The following is a 14,458-nucleotide window of genomic DNA, read 5'->3' on the forward strand; positions in this document are numbered from 1 at the left end:
TGTACAGATTTATAGAAATTGGATTTTGGAACTTTATATTGTTCTACAATCTGTTGGAAAGGTTTTATGGTGCCCTCTGAAAATAAGGGCTGTTTAAGGTTGGGGTTATAAAGACAAACAAATATTTTTTAAGATAGAGATAGAGACCTGATAACTGTATTCGGAAGTCGTCGCCTGAAATAGATTTGATCGATCAGAAAATATCCCTCACCTCTCTACTTTAGTGTGATCGTTACATAAATAATGTTAAATCACAAAAGAGCTGTTTCTGGCAGTGCTCAGCAGCAGGATGGTGTGTGTGTGTGTTTGTGCAGAACCACAGTGGCGCGGGCGAAGGTGGTGGAGGACTGGACTGGTGATGGTGGTGTCCTGCTGATGGGCTATGAGATGTACCGCCTGCTGTCCCTTAAGAAGAGCTTTGTCACCGGACGCAAGAGGAAGAGCAAGAAACCTGCTGGACCAGTTATCATCGACCTGGATGAGGAGGACCGGCAGCAGGAGCTCATGAAAGGTCTGTGCTTTTAATGCTGTTTTGACATTTAAAAATTATTATTATTAATTTTTGTAGTTGTAGTTTACATGTAATATATTATTGTTAGTGATTATGGTTTATTGTTTGTTGTTTTTATTATGGAAGGAATGACTGATTTCAGTAGTTTAGTAATTTTTTGTGTGTTTAATAATAATAATTTGAGCAATTGATAAAATGTTATTCCACATTAAAATGAAAGTTAGCGCTTGTATATTTTATTCCTTGCTGTTTAATTGTTAATGTGTTATTTTGTAAATCTATTGTAATGGTTTGTTTAGTTTTAGATTATTTTATTATATAATATTTACAGTATCGTTTTGTGTTATTAGTATCAACATCATTATTTAAAAGTACTAATTACAGTTGTTTAGTAACATTTCTGTGATTTTATGTTTTATTCCATAATTCAAAATGTTTTTGTAAAAATAATAATATTTTTAAATAGAGTTACTTTTACTTAATACAAATATTTCAATAGAAGCACTGGTGTTGAATAATATATATTCCATGTTAAATGTCTGCTATTTATGAATAGTCTTTATTTTTATTTATTATTAGATACTGTTTTGTTTATTATTATTCAACATTATTATTAATAATGACTTTTTATATTTTATGCATTAAATTTGAGGTGTAATTGTTACTTAATAATAAATACCCTAATAGTAAATATCATATTACTTTTCTTAAATCCTTCATACTTATTTTTTTATTTGTTGACAACCAAAAGAAAGATAAAGATATTTATTATTATTATTATTAGTAGTAGTAGTAGTAGTAGTAGTCTATCATTAGGTGATTTAAAACAGATCTGTAAAGAAATTAGTCATCCAAATACTTCATATTTAAAAAAAAAATATATATATATATATATATATATATATATATATATATATATATATATATATATATATATATATATATATATATATATATATATATATAGTCATTGGCCCATAAACATTTCGGCCGCATCCACACTGCATAGCTTAAGTGACTCAATTCCGATTTTTTTCTCCCATGTGGCACAGATCAGTTATGAGCCATGTAAGCAGGAAAAAATCACACGGATCTGATTGACTCAAATCAGATTCAGGCCTTGTTCATATGTGGAAATTTATCCGTGGATTCTTGGAAGCTATGGAAATTAAATCGTAATACAGGAAATAGATTAGGACTATTGTTTACACACACAAACACATATATATATATATATATATATATATTTATACATACACACAAAATTAGATTTAGCTTACATTTTTTTACAGTAAAGAAACTAATTGTCCAAATGATGTGTGTGTGTGTGTTCAGCTATTGAGCGCGCTCTTTCTCGTCCCGGGCCGGATGTGGTGATTTGTGACGAGGGTCACCGCATTAAGAACTGTCACGCCAGCACCTCTCAGGCCCTGAAGAACATTCGTTCACGCCGGCGGGTGGTGCTGACCGGTTACCCGCTGCAGAACAACCTGATCGAGTACTGGTGCATGGTGGACTTTGTCAGGCCGGATTTCTTGGGCACTCGACAGGAGTTCAGCAACATGTTCGAGAGACCCATCTTGAACGGCCAGTGTATCGACAGCACACCACAGGACGTCCAGCTGATGAGATATAGGAGCCACGTCCTGCACAGCCTGCTCGAGGGCTTCGTCCAGAGGTCAAACACTTTATTACCTACTGAGTCTGAGACATATTAGTATGAGAATTTATTCACTGGAGTAATGAGGTGGTTTTGTATATTATTATTATAAATATTATTTATTAGACAAAGATTTTATAGGTTTTATGTACGTTTGTTCTCTTGTTTGCAAATTTATTATTCACTAGGTTTTAGAACGTCATTGTTTATTATTATTACATTATTTATTATAGAAATATATTATTATAGTGTATTTTTATTATTTTATATTATATAAATATTTCTGTAATTGTGGAAATATATAATTACCATTTGTTCTTTTGTTTACTTGTTTATTATTTACTGTAGTAATATACAATTGTTATTATAATATCTATTTTTATACATTTAGTATTTTATTTCTTATTGTTGGTAAGTGTGTATTAGATTTAATGTGAAATATTTATTTATATATGGTTTTGTAACATTTATTTATTATAGTTTAACAATCTAATTTAAATTTACAATTAATCATATTTGTATTCATTTTTATTGCAATTTTTTGCACATTGTTAAACATTTATTAATACTATTTGTTATTATTTATCACACATTTTTATTGTAACTATTAATGTTTTCAGATTTTATTAATAATATGATGAATAATAGTAACAATATTAATAATAGTTTTAATCAAATGTTTGCATTTTAAACTACTTTTATTATTATTATTATTATTATTATTAATTTATTTTAATAATTGTTATTTTATAGATTATTAATGTAACCAATAATACATTCAAAACTAGTATTGATTATTGACTTATAAATTGTCATTGAAAATAATAATGCAGTAGTCATTGTTATATTCTTATATGTATTTTTAATATTTATTGTGTTATGGATATGTATTATTGTATTTGTATTGAATATTTATTATTTAGTTGTTATTATTTTAATCATTATAGTGAAACATTTCATTTAAGAAAGTGAAAGTAAATGGTGTTTTTCTTCCCCTGTGCAGACGAGGTCATGATGTGCTTCGTCATCAGCTTCCCCCGAAAGAAGAGCATGTCATTCTGGTGCGCCTGTCCCGTCTGCAGAGGGCGCTCTACACCGAGTTTATGAACCGCTTCCGAGAGGCAGGAAACAGCGGCTGGCTGGGCCTGAACCCGCTCAAAGCCTTCTGTGTCTGCTGCAAGGTGCAAACACGCGCACACACACTGAACTTCATTTTGACGCTCGGTTATATGGCAATCCATGTTTCTGATTGCTGTTAAATAGTAATGACTTTCATTGTGAAATATTTAAGGATAAAATTACATTTATGTGGTTATTGTTGTTACTATTTTTTAATATTGTGAAACATTTAATATTTTTATATTTAGTATGATTTATTATAAAACGTTTGTTAAATTTAATGTGAAATAATTATTATTTAATGGTCAAATTATAAAATGCAAATTTGTCTTGTTAATTTGACATTTTTTTACTTTTTATAGTTTGTATGTTTATTATTTTTAACATTGTTACGTTAGCGAATATTTATTATTTTATCATATTTATAATAATTACATTTGCTAAATATTATTCACTTGTTTTTGTATCAGTTCAGCATATATTCACTGGTATAACTAAATAGTATTAGTGACTTTAATGGAAATTAAGTAGGCTACATAGTTGTTGTTTTTATTATTACTATTTTATTAATAATATTAAAATAATTAAATGTAATAATAATAAAACATACATACATTAATTAGAACATGTGTAATTTACTTATACTGGCTGTAATTATAATAGACAATAATAATCGTGATATTTCTACACATTGTCATTCATAATAATCTTGTTTTTACAGAATATTGCTCATTATAATAAAAATAGCAATTGATTTTGTTACCGTTGTTATTAAATATATATTATTTACCTTGGTATTGTCATTACGTAATTATTAATAGTAGTATTATACGTTTTAATATCAAACAAGTTAGACACAATTTTTTTTATTATTATGTTTCGTTCAGATTTTGCTTTAAGACTCCAATCACACCATCTGCTGCTTTTGTCAATGTTTTTGTTAACAATTATTATTATTAAACTAATATTAATGTTGTAATTATTGTTCTAATTGTTGTTATGTTTTTGGCTTCCAGATCTGGAATCATCCAGATGTTTTGTACGAGGCTCTGCAGAAGGAGAATCTGGCCAATGAGCAGGATCTGGATCTGGATGATCTGAACTCCTCCAGCGGGACGCGCTGCTCTGCTCCGGGCATCAAGAGCAAGACAAGCGACGCGGCCAACAGCAGACAGATGAGTGTGGGACACCTCAACCCCCTGCAGGAGAAGGCCAACCAAGTCATCACTTATGAATGGGTAAAACCTGCTGTAACCTGCAGTTTAGCAGATCACATATGAAGAGTTCAGATGCAAAAAACTCTAAATGCCATTTTATCCTAAAATGAGCGTTTTCCCCAGCCTCTTATGTTTTTATTGTTATTTCACTTTAAAGTATAAAAAATAAATTATTTATCACTATAACAGTAAAACTGCTAAGCCTACACACAGAAGTTTGAGAAAAATGCTAATCTTAGAGGTAAATATCAAACAGCATCTAAACACTTCATACATATATATATATATATATATATATATATATATATATATATATATATATATATATATATATATATATATATATATACATATACATATATATATATATATATATATATATACATATACATATACATATATATGTTTAATAATGTTTCGTTGTTGTTGTTGTTGTTGTTATTATAGTTGTTATATACAACATTGTTGCTAAATTAAAACACACACACATAAACAGCATCCATGCAGGTGCTCGGGAGCAATATTGTTAAAACACTCGCCCACTCCCTTTTAGATTACACCAGAGTTACCGAACGCTCCCGAGCTTTATTCGAAAATTTATTCCCGCACCACAAGAAATCAAGTCGGGTCCCGTGGCTCCTGCGGTACAGCAGCGGGAATGCAGACCTCTAGTTCGTATTTACCACGTCTCCCTTCTCGTTCGGTCGAAACCAGAAATACTGCCAAACTGCCGATCACTTGGTGCGCGACTCGCCATCTTACCTCACCTCTCTCTTTCTCCTCCACACTGTCCCGTGATGACAATCACGCATACGCATTTGTAAGCATTAAAAAAAATAATATTTATTATGTAATACTTGTCTCCTATTTAAGTGCATTGTTTTTTATAACAGCATAACGGTATTGAAACTGACACCGTTGCTATTTTTAGATCCCGCGATATACCACATTACTGTATTACCGCCCAAGCCTAATATATATATATATATATATATATATATATATATATATATATATATATAAAATTTTTTATTGTTATTATTAGTATTAGTTTTGTGATATATAATCATAAAATGCTTTTTTTACAAACTGTGCAGCTCTAAAAATACAAGCTAATGACAAAATATTTAGTTTACGATTTTTAGTAAAATTAATTTCAGTTCATTTTGATTATTTGTGTGCTTAGTTTTGATTTGTTGCTGTTGTTGTTGTTTCTATTATTATTTTATTACTTACCTGCATAGCTTATTATTTAGTACAAATAATATGAAACTTTGTAGCCCTAAAACAAAAACAAACACATGCAAACAATAATAATATTTATTATAATAATATTTTAGGCGACTCAGTTGCGCAGTAGGTAGTGCTGTCGTCTCTAGGCAAGAAAGTTGCTGGGTCGCTGGTTCGAGCCTCGGCTCAGTTGGCGTTTCTGTGTGGAGTTTGCATGTTCTCCCTGCGTTTGTGTGGGTTTCCTCCGGGTTCTCCGGTTTCCCCCACAGTCCAAAGACATGCGGTACAGGTGAATTGGGTAGGCTAAATTGTCCGTAGTGTATGAGTGTGAATGAGTGTGTGTGTATTTTTCCTAGAGATGGATTGCGACTGGAAGGGCATCCGCTGCGTAAAAACTTGCTGAAAAAGTTAGCGGTTCATTCCGCTGTGGCGACCCCGGATTAATAAAGGGACTAAGTCGACAATAAAATGAATGAATGAATAAAATTATTTTATTTAGTACAATATTTTTCTAAATTGCAGGACTGAAAAGGGCAAAGGCTAATGATTGTTATTGTTTTATGATACAAATGCTTATTTGTTTACTTTTTTGGTAGTATAATCATTTTAATATCTAATCACAGCTGTTGACTTTGCATCTGAAATGAGAAAAATGCTACTTCATTAAGCTACTGAACTCAGTCTCTCCATGTTATAGATGCAAAAGAATTGTACATCTGTAATAAATTTGACATGATTTTGAAGGTGACAGTGAAGGGCTTTAAAATGTGAATTTTTGTATTTAAAGCTTGATGTAATCTCAGCCGAAACATGAAGACAGGGCAGGACATATAGTAGCCCCTCTCCTTTAAAAAAAATAAAATAAAAAAACAAGCCAATAGGGTTTGGTTTTTATCACAGCTCTGCCAGTGAGAGTAGTTGGAAACAAATGAAAAGTGTACTGAAAGAGGCGGAGCATATCAGATACTCGATTAAAGAGCATATGATAGGTCAAAAGATTTGATGACAAACTGAATTATAAAGTGATATCAAGAATCGTTGATCCATTTAGGCAGAAGTGACAAACTGCAGGCTTTGAATGTTTATATGTTCTAAATTATAATATTTTGAAACCGTTTTGGAGCACACTAGCTTCTAGATGTAAGACTAACATTCTGAAACTAACATCTAAAATACTTTATTTGGATTTCATGGGAATTTTAATGCATTTGTTTTAGGCGAAAGAAGTCATGACCAACTATCAGACGGGTGTTCTGGAAAACTCAGCCAAGATGGTGCTGCTCTTCTACCTTATTGACGAGACTGTCGCTCGAGGAGACAAAATCCTGGTTTTCAGGTATGACGTGTGTTTGTAACAGTTTGCAGATGTTTGTCTTCTGTAATCTCTGTGAACTGTCAGTCAACAATGTTATTGCTCTGTGTTTGGTCAACGCTGACAGACTTTTATCTGCGTGTGATTGTGTTCTTACAGTCAGAGTTTATCAACACTCACGGTTATCGAAGATTTCCTGAGTCGAAGGCCAATGCCTATCCAAACAGAGACTGGCACGCACAACTGGGTCCGAAACATCAACTACTACAGTGAGTTTGCTGACTTTATTATCTATCAATAAAACTTATTTGATATAATCAGGGGTGGATTTAACCAATAAGCTAAGTAAGTTCCCATTTCTGTCCCCCCGAGATATGGCGGCCACCAATAAAGGTCAATAAATTTTATTGTAGCACAGTTTGTTCCTGTTTGTAAGTTGAGGGTCTTAGAAATAAAATTAATGTAATTATTCAATCCAGAATTTATTACTTTTACTTAGGGTGAATACTAGAACTGTGAAACTCTATGGCTGGAATTGCTTAGGGCTCCCAAATCACTAAATCCTCCCCTGAATATAATACATATAAGAATACATGTGTATTAATGACGACCTTGTCAATTATCTCTCCACACGTTTCCTCTTGGTTTCAGAGTAGCGTCCTTCATTAATACTCAGTGTTTTATCTCCTCCACAGGGTTAGATGGAAGCACATCAGCTTCAGAAAGAGAAAGACTCATCAACCAGTTCAACGACCCGGCAAACACCCAGGCCTGGGTCTTCTTGCTGTCCACCAGGTGAACAATCTGGTACCAAACACCACACATTAGCTGCGTCTGCCCGTATGTTTATCTGAAAATGATTAACCCAAAGCTGTCAGAGCTGTTCCAGGCAAGTTTTGACCGCATTACAGTTTCACAAAAGAAAACAAACAGCTGTGGATAAGATGTGTAAGAAACTAGTCCTACACACAGAACAGTATGAGGACAAAAACCTGACTAATGTCTGAAAATACAACATCTGAACAGTGTTTAAGTGTTGTAAGCATAGTATACGCTTAATAGTTGACTTGATTGTTGAATAATTCAAAAATAAAAAGATATAGCAGGAACACCACTTTGTGTCGTGACTATATAAACACCTAAAATTGTGCATTATGTATTAATGACCTGTTGTCAATTATTTTTTACATAGTAAGAAAGTCAGGACTAAAATGTCTGCTGTGTTTGCAGGGCTGGTTGTTTGGGGGTGAATTTGATCGGTGCAAACCGCGTGGTGGTTTTCGACGCCTCCTGGAACCCCTGTCACGATGCGCAGGCGGTCTGCCGCGTTTATCGATACGGTCAACGCAAACCATGCCACATCTACAGGCTGGTGTGTGACTTCACACTGGAGAAGAAGATCTACGACCGGCAGGTGTCCAAACAGGGCATGTCCGGTAAGAGATGGCAACTATATTTTTTATGAGAGTTTGTGTGAAAGTAGTTTTAATGTTTTGATTGTGAATAACAAACGGCAAAGAGAATGACTCCACATACAACAAACAAAACTTCATGAAATTAGCAACAATATTTATAAGAGAAACATCTATAAATTCTCTTTACAGGGGGGAGCAGATTGTATAGACCATTTTGAGGGGGGTAAATAAAAAACAATGGTCCCAGCATATTTACTGATTTACATTTTTAATTCCTATAGCTTACAAGAATCCAAAAAGAGTCTCATATTCAGGGTATCCGCGGGGTCTCAAAATGTCATTATTGTCTAGTGGTAAATTTTAGTCCTTTAAAAGTCTTTAAATCTACTGAAATGTTGTGTTGTAGGTCTTAAATCTTTTTTAGCAGGTCTTAATTTTCCTTTGTACATGTATATCTAGCTATTAACGCCCATACAATCACCAACAATCCATCTCATTAAAAACATTTTGTTTAAAAATATCATTTAATTACTTTCCTTACAGTAACATTTTCTTAGAAGTTCTCTATTTATTTACTGCTGTGGATACTGACCTATATCTATTCATATTAAATTATCATTATTATTGTAAACTGAAGTAATTGACCGCTATGTTTTGTTCTATTCTTGATAAGGGTTATAGACTTTGTGAATGAATATACTTGAAAATTAATTAAAAAAAATAATAATTCAAGCTACATTATTATTAATGTATTATTAAATGCGTTAAATTTTCAACATTTTATGATAGGGCAAGTGAAGATCTTTTTAACTGGGATATTTGAAAAAATCCTTAGCATTTAGCTCTGTACAAGTCTAAAATTTCATTCATAATGGTCTTAAAAATGTCTTTAAAAGTCTTAAATTTAACTTGGTGACACCTGCAGAAACTCTGAAATTAATATCTCTACTTCTTCTCTTTGTAAAAGAACCATCGAGAATATTGTGTTAGATTGTGTCTGCTTTAATTCTCTGAGGAATTTATTTTAACACTGTTAATCCAAAAATAGTTTTAGAATTCTTAGAAAAAAAAAATTCAATTTAATCTATATCTGCGTTTTTTTTCGCCAAAAATAGCCATAGATTCTACCTTGGTGTTAAACACACAGTAAAAACGTGTTGGTATTATTGTGTGTTGATCAGATCGAGTCGTGGATGATCTGAACCCCGTCCTCAACTTCACAAGGAAAGAGGTGGAGTCGCTGTTGCACTTTGTGGAGGAGGAGCCTGATCCCGCAGAGCTGCAGCCTAATAATGAAATGGAGACGGTCATTCAGCAAGCCTGTGTGATGTACCCACACCTCTTAACCAAGGTGATTATTCTGTACCAGCAGAAAGTTTTTAAATACTACTTTTCCAAATCATGACCGCTTATAAATTTGAGTCAGGACATTTTTACAGTGGCTTCTTAACTTGTCAGAATCTTGCTAGTTGTGATTTCCTAAAGTTCGTTGCAAACTGACTCTGAAATTTTCTCATATTTAAATATTTTACTTGACATTCTAAATTGTGAAAGCTTAGCTCATGTATATTTATTAGATCACACTAATGTTTGCTACTATGCTACTATCTGTCTGTTTTTAACACCAGCCGCCTTTCCATCATGAGTCCCTTTTAATGGACCGCAAGGAAATGAAACTGACCAAAGCGGAAAAGAGAGCAGCCAAGAAAAGTTATGAAGATGAGAAGAGGGCATCTGTGCCGTACCAAAGGCCCTCTTACGCACATTACTACCCAGCTAGTGACCAGAGACTCACCAATATCCCAGCCTTTAGCCAGAGGAACTGGTGAGTCCTTCACAGAAAACCCTAACATTTAGCCTTTGTGTCGTAAATGATGTAAAAGTGTTTGCTCATCCTAACCTATCGTTCAGGCGCCCTCCTCCTCATTTAGAAGAGAAACCAGTTGCAAGTGTGAGGCCAGTTCAGTCCACACCAATTCCCATGATGCCCCGACAGGTACCCATGGGCGTCCCTAGTTCAAGCACAGGATTCCCTGTCAACTATCTGCAAAAAGCCGGTGTTTACGTACAGCGAGTCGTCACAACCACTGGTACAGATCTTTCGATTCTTAATGAGTTCAAAGTTTATAGAGTGTTTATTTGATAGTTTCTTGTTTTTGCTTTGCAGATATTGTGATCCCAGGCTCCAACAGCAGCACAGACGTCCAAGCCCGAATCGGTGCAGGGGAGAGTATTCATGTTATCAGAGGATCCAAAGGTACTCCAGTGGTATAAAACTGTTAAGTGTTTACTGTTCTTTAGGTGTTGGTAATGTTTATTTACTTGTTATTCTGTTTTTGCTTGCAGGCACTTACATCAGGACTAATGATGGGAGGATATTTGCCATCCGCTCTGGAAAGCCAAGACCACCTGAAGGAGGAGCCACAGCTTCAAGAGGTTTGCCAGTTACTTGAAAATTGACATCATTTAAGTTCTTAAAGTCTAAGTGTTGTATTTCATTTAAAGTTGTATGTGGGGAAAATTGTAGGTTCCTTTGCTTGAAAAGATGGGGAATATATATGTTTCTTCCAAATAGAAAGTTCTAGAAATTCCAACTTTTCCAACAATTCCAACACTTTTTTTGAGCTGCTGTGACCTAGTGGTCTGTGTGGGTTGATAATTTTAGATTTGCTCCTGCAAAACTCTTTCCTCCATAGGGGCTTTTGCACCAGAGGAACTGTTTCACTTAGAGGCCAAAGGAAGGTGCTTTCCTTGAAGGACACTTACCAACTTCAACTAAATTAACTTATTTTCTTCCTCAATTTATGAATTTTCGCACTTCCCACAGTCTCATCAATATTCTGCCTTCCACACCTACACAATTCAAAACTTGTCCTGTACCAGACTTTGTGTAGGATGTCGAAGATATGACGAAGATATATTGATCCAATACCCATAGGGTGTTAATGAAATTTGAAAATCATCTGGTTACTATTCCACAACTGTCTGTTAGTCTACACCAGGGGTGTCCAAACTCGGTCCTGTAGGGCCGGAGTCCTGCTGAGTTTAGCTCCAATTTTCTTTAACACACCTGCCAGGAACTTTCTAGTATATCTAGTAAGAGCTTGATTAGCTGGTTCAGGTGTGTTTGGTTAGGGTTGGAGCTAAACTCTGCAAGACAACGGCCCTTCAGGACCAAGTTTGGACACCCCTGGTTTACACCCTGCATCACCAAACTTGGTCCTGGACAGTTGGTATCCTGCTAATTTTTAACTCCAACTCCAAGATACCTTGATTAGCTTCTTCAGGTGTGTTTGATTAGGGTTGGAACCAAACTCTGCAGGACATCGAACTTGTTGACCTCTGATCTACACATTTAAAAATATTAACCAAGAAATATCTTTCTTTTTCACAGAGGACTGTGGTCCTCCCTTGCATTCTGTCAGTAATGGTCGTGCATCTCCTCAAGAGCCAAAACGTTTAACCCCTGAAGCTCTGCCTCGCCCTTCTTCCCGAGAAAGTCCCAGGTTCCACCGAGAATTCCACAGCAACAAGGAAGCAGTTGCTTCAGCAGAGAATCTAACATCTTCAGGAACTCCTGAATCTACTGGAGCAGACAGACCCATCCAACACCCAAGTCACCTTCCCGAACAGCACCGGCAGCTCAGCAATGACATCGCATCATCTGTGGATGTTCAAAGTTTGAAACGAAAGCTTTTGGAAAGTCGGACATCCAAACAGCCTGGTGGCAAACGGACCTCAACGTCAACTAGTGCAGCTGGGAGTTATCCAGGATTTCCTCTAAACAGCGGATTTGGGTTCCCCTCCATGGCGCTAAACCCTGCCTTGCTTGGCGCCCTCGGTCACGTGACCCCACCCTCTCTTGGAAGCAGGTCACACCTCATGCAGCAAGCTGGACAGACTCTGGGTGACCTACATGCCATGTTCCCCACTGAACCACTCGGACTTGGTGTGTCCAACAGCACTCTTTCCTCGACCTGTTCGACTAACACCACATCCTCCAGCCACTCTGGAATGTTGGCATCTTCTTCATCTTCAGTACCCTCTTCGTCCTTATCCTCTACTTCCTCTTCTCTTCCACCCTTCATGATGAACCCAAGCATGGCGAGTATGCTTTCTGGCTTCCCGGTACCATTTTCCCAACCACTGTTTCCAGGTTCCCTTCACCCCAGAGGCTTGTCCTCTACATCAACCCCTGCCTCCACCGCCTCCAGCTTCCTCTCGTCCTCCAGCCTGCTGGGGACAGCGTTCAGCCGCCCTGACACGCACCCCTCGCTCACGGAAAACGGTGGGAGCAGTTCGGATGACGATGTCATAGAGGTTATGGGCCAGTGATTGTTGTGATTTGCTGCTTCGGACTTCATAATTCCGAATGGAAGAATCCTATTGGACGAAGCTGAAATTATATAAATCCAAATGCTGAATATGCATGGAGTTAAGAAAGGTGATATATATTTTTCGTTAACTAAAGGGACCAGAGCACAGGGCTAATGTGAAGAGCCCTAGATGTATGTCTCTTGCGAGGGCGTGGACACGGACCTGCCTAAGTTCCTTCGCAGAGGATACCGAACTGAACTCAAAATGTGATTGTCTTTAAAGACTGTTTGCGTTCGTAAGAGAAGACTTTAGAGATACGTTAGCTGTTTGCTAGACCTTGTAGCATCACCTGGAATGATAAATGAGAAAAAAAAACATATGTGACCTTTTTTATTATAATTGTAAGTACTACTATTACTTTTGTAAACGGTGGTCCTACATGATTATTCATAGTCGTTTCGACCATTGAAAAATGCAGACTGGGCAACGGAGGGAATTCGTAACAATCGAATCGTAGAATGACAGAAGCCATGCCTAGCGTTAGCACCGCCGAGACCTTTTTGCTTTTCCTTTAAGAAAAAAATAATACTACAAGGAAAACCTTAAAACTCGAATGTATTTTCATGTTAGCCTTTAAAATTTGGTGGAGGGACGTAAGTTTAGTGCGTTTAGTTCAATATTAGCCTTAAAGCAGACAAATGGATCTGTGTTCTTGTTCAATTGCGTAGCAAACAAAGTCATGCGTCATTCTCCATGGGGATCATCTTACAAATGTGTAGACTGTTATGCGACCCTATTAGCCATTTTTTTCAACATTTGCGCTTCGCATCATCTGCGCGGCCATTTAGTTTCATCCGTGTTGGGGCCACAGTCATGACCAAAGTGTTCATTCAGCCGTTTCGAAGAAATTTGATGTTATACGTTTGTGTTAATGTTGACTCGTACACGCGCGCTGGTTGACCTGTGACTGGACAAATCCCTCAGCCAATAACACTGTTCATTCTCTGTGCCTATTAGAGCTTTTTATTTTGACTCCTCCCACAATCTGCTTTCTGATTGGCAGATGCCCATGTCACAATCTTTGGCCTGAGTCTGCAGACGCTGTTATACAAGTACAATGGTGTGCTTTTTGACATGTGATTATATCTTTTATTTGTTGTTATTTGAATCTTTGTTTTGTAACATGACATACCGATGTATTAGTTTTGTTTTCTCTTTTTCGACTATGTATAAATTTACCAGAAATATTTATTTATGACGCTGAAAAGTAATTCATTTTCATTCTTTTTTTTATTTTTATACATTTTCAACCTTTTTTAAGAAGAAAATAAAATCCCTCTACCGGAGAGACGCAGGGTTTTTTTGCCCCCATAGGTGAGTTCAAGACCATGATTTGTGAGCGAATGAGCTGTCGGGACCCACAAACACACGTTGTCCCGGGAGGTGTCCACACGTCATCTTATGTGCCCAGCATGGGGAGGAGTACACTCAAATGACATTGTATTTATTAAATATTGTTTTAACATAAATAAACTTGAGTCCTCCTGTATTCAAAATAATCGTTTTATTAGTTTTATGCAATTTTTAGGTTGACTTGTAAAAAGTTTGTGTGTGTGTATAGAGAGACTTAGTAGACCATATGAAAATTAATATTCTATAACTATATCTATATAAATA

At 35.7% G+C, this 14,458-nt stretch overlaps 1 protein-coding gene across 3 annotated transcripts in view; it reads left to right on the forward strand.

Annotated features, from left to right (window-relative positions):
* The window catches only part of rad54l2 (RAD54 like 2), a 32,011-nt gene extending 17,674 nt beyond the window's left edge, over positions 1 to 14,337 (forward strand). For all 3 annotated transcript variants that reach the window (XM_682240.11, XM_005174006.6, XM_005174005.6), the window contains exons 9-22: positions 315 to 511; positions 1,847 to 2,189; positions 3,175 to 3,352; positions 4,307 to 4,528; positions 6,955 to 7,073; positions 7,209 to 7,318; positions 7,745 to 7,844; positions 8,280 to 8,485; positions 9,646 to 9,815; positions 10,093 to 10,289; positions 10,376 to 10,554; positions 10,632 to 10,721; positions 10,811 to 10,900; positions 11,859 to 14,337. In XM_682240.11, the coding sequence (XP_687332.3) occupies positions 315 to 511; positions 1,847 to 2,189; positions 3,175 to 3,352; positions 4,307 to 4,528; positions 6,955 to 7,073; positions 7,209 to 7,318; positions 7,745 to 7,844; positions 8,280 to 8,485; positions 9,646 to 9,815; positions 10,093 to 10,289; positions 10,376 to 10,554; positions 10,632 to 10,721; positions 10,811 to 10,900; positions 11,859 to 12,799 (3,142 nt within the window). In that variant the 3' untranslated portion in view covers positions 12,800 to 14,337. The remainder of the gene's footprint in view (positions 1 to 314; positions 512 to 1,846; positions 2,190 to 3,174; positions 3,353 to 4,306; positions 4,529 to 6,954; positions 7,074 to 7,208; positions 7,319 to 7,744; positions 7,845 to 8,279; positions 8,486 to 9,645; positions 9,816 to 10,092; positions 10,290 to 10,375; positions 10,555 to 10,631; positions 10,722 to 10,810; positions 10,901 to 11,858) is intronic.
* Positions 14,338 to 14,458: the final 121 nt, after the last annotated feature.

Source organism: Danio rerio, chromosome 22 (genome assembly GCF_049306965.1).
Source record: "Danio rerio strain Tuebingen ecotype United States chromosome 22, GRCz12tu, whole genome shotgun sequence".
Taxonomy (NCBI): Eukaryota; Metazoa; Chordata; class Actinopteri; order Cypriniformes; family Danionidae; genus Danio; species Danio rerio.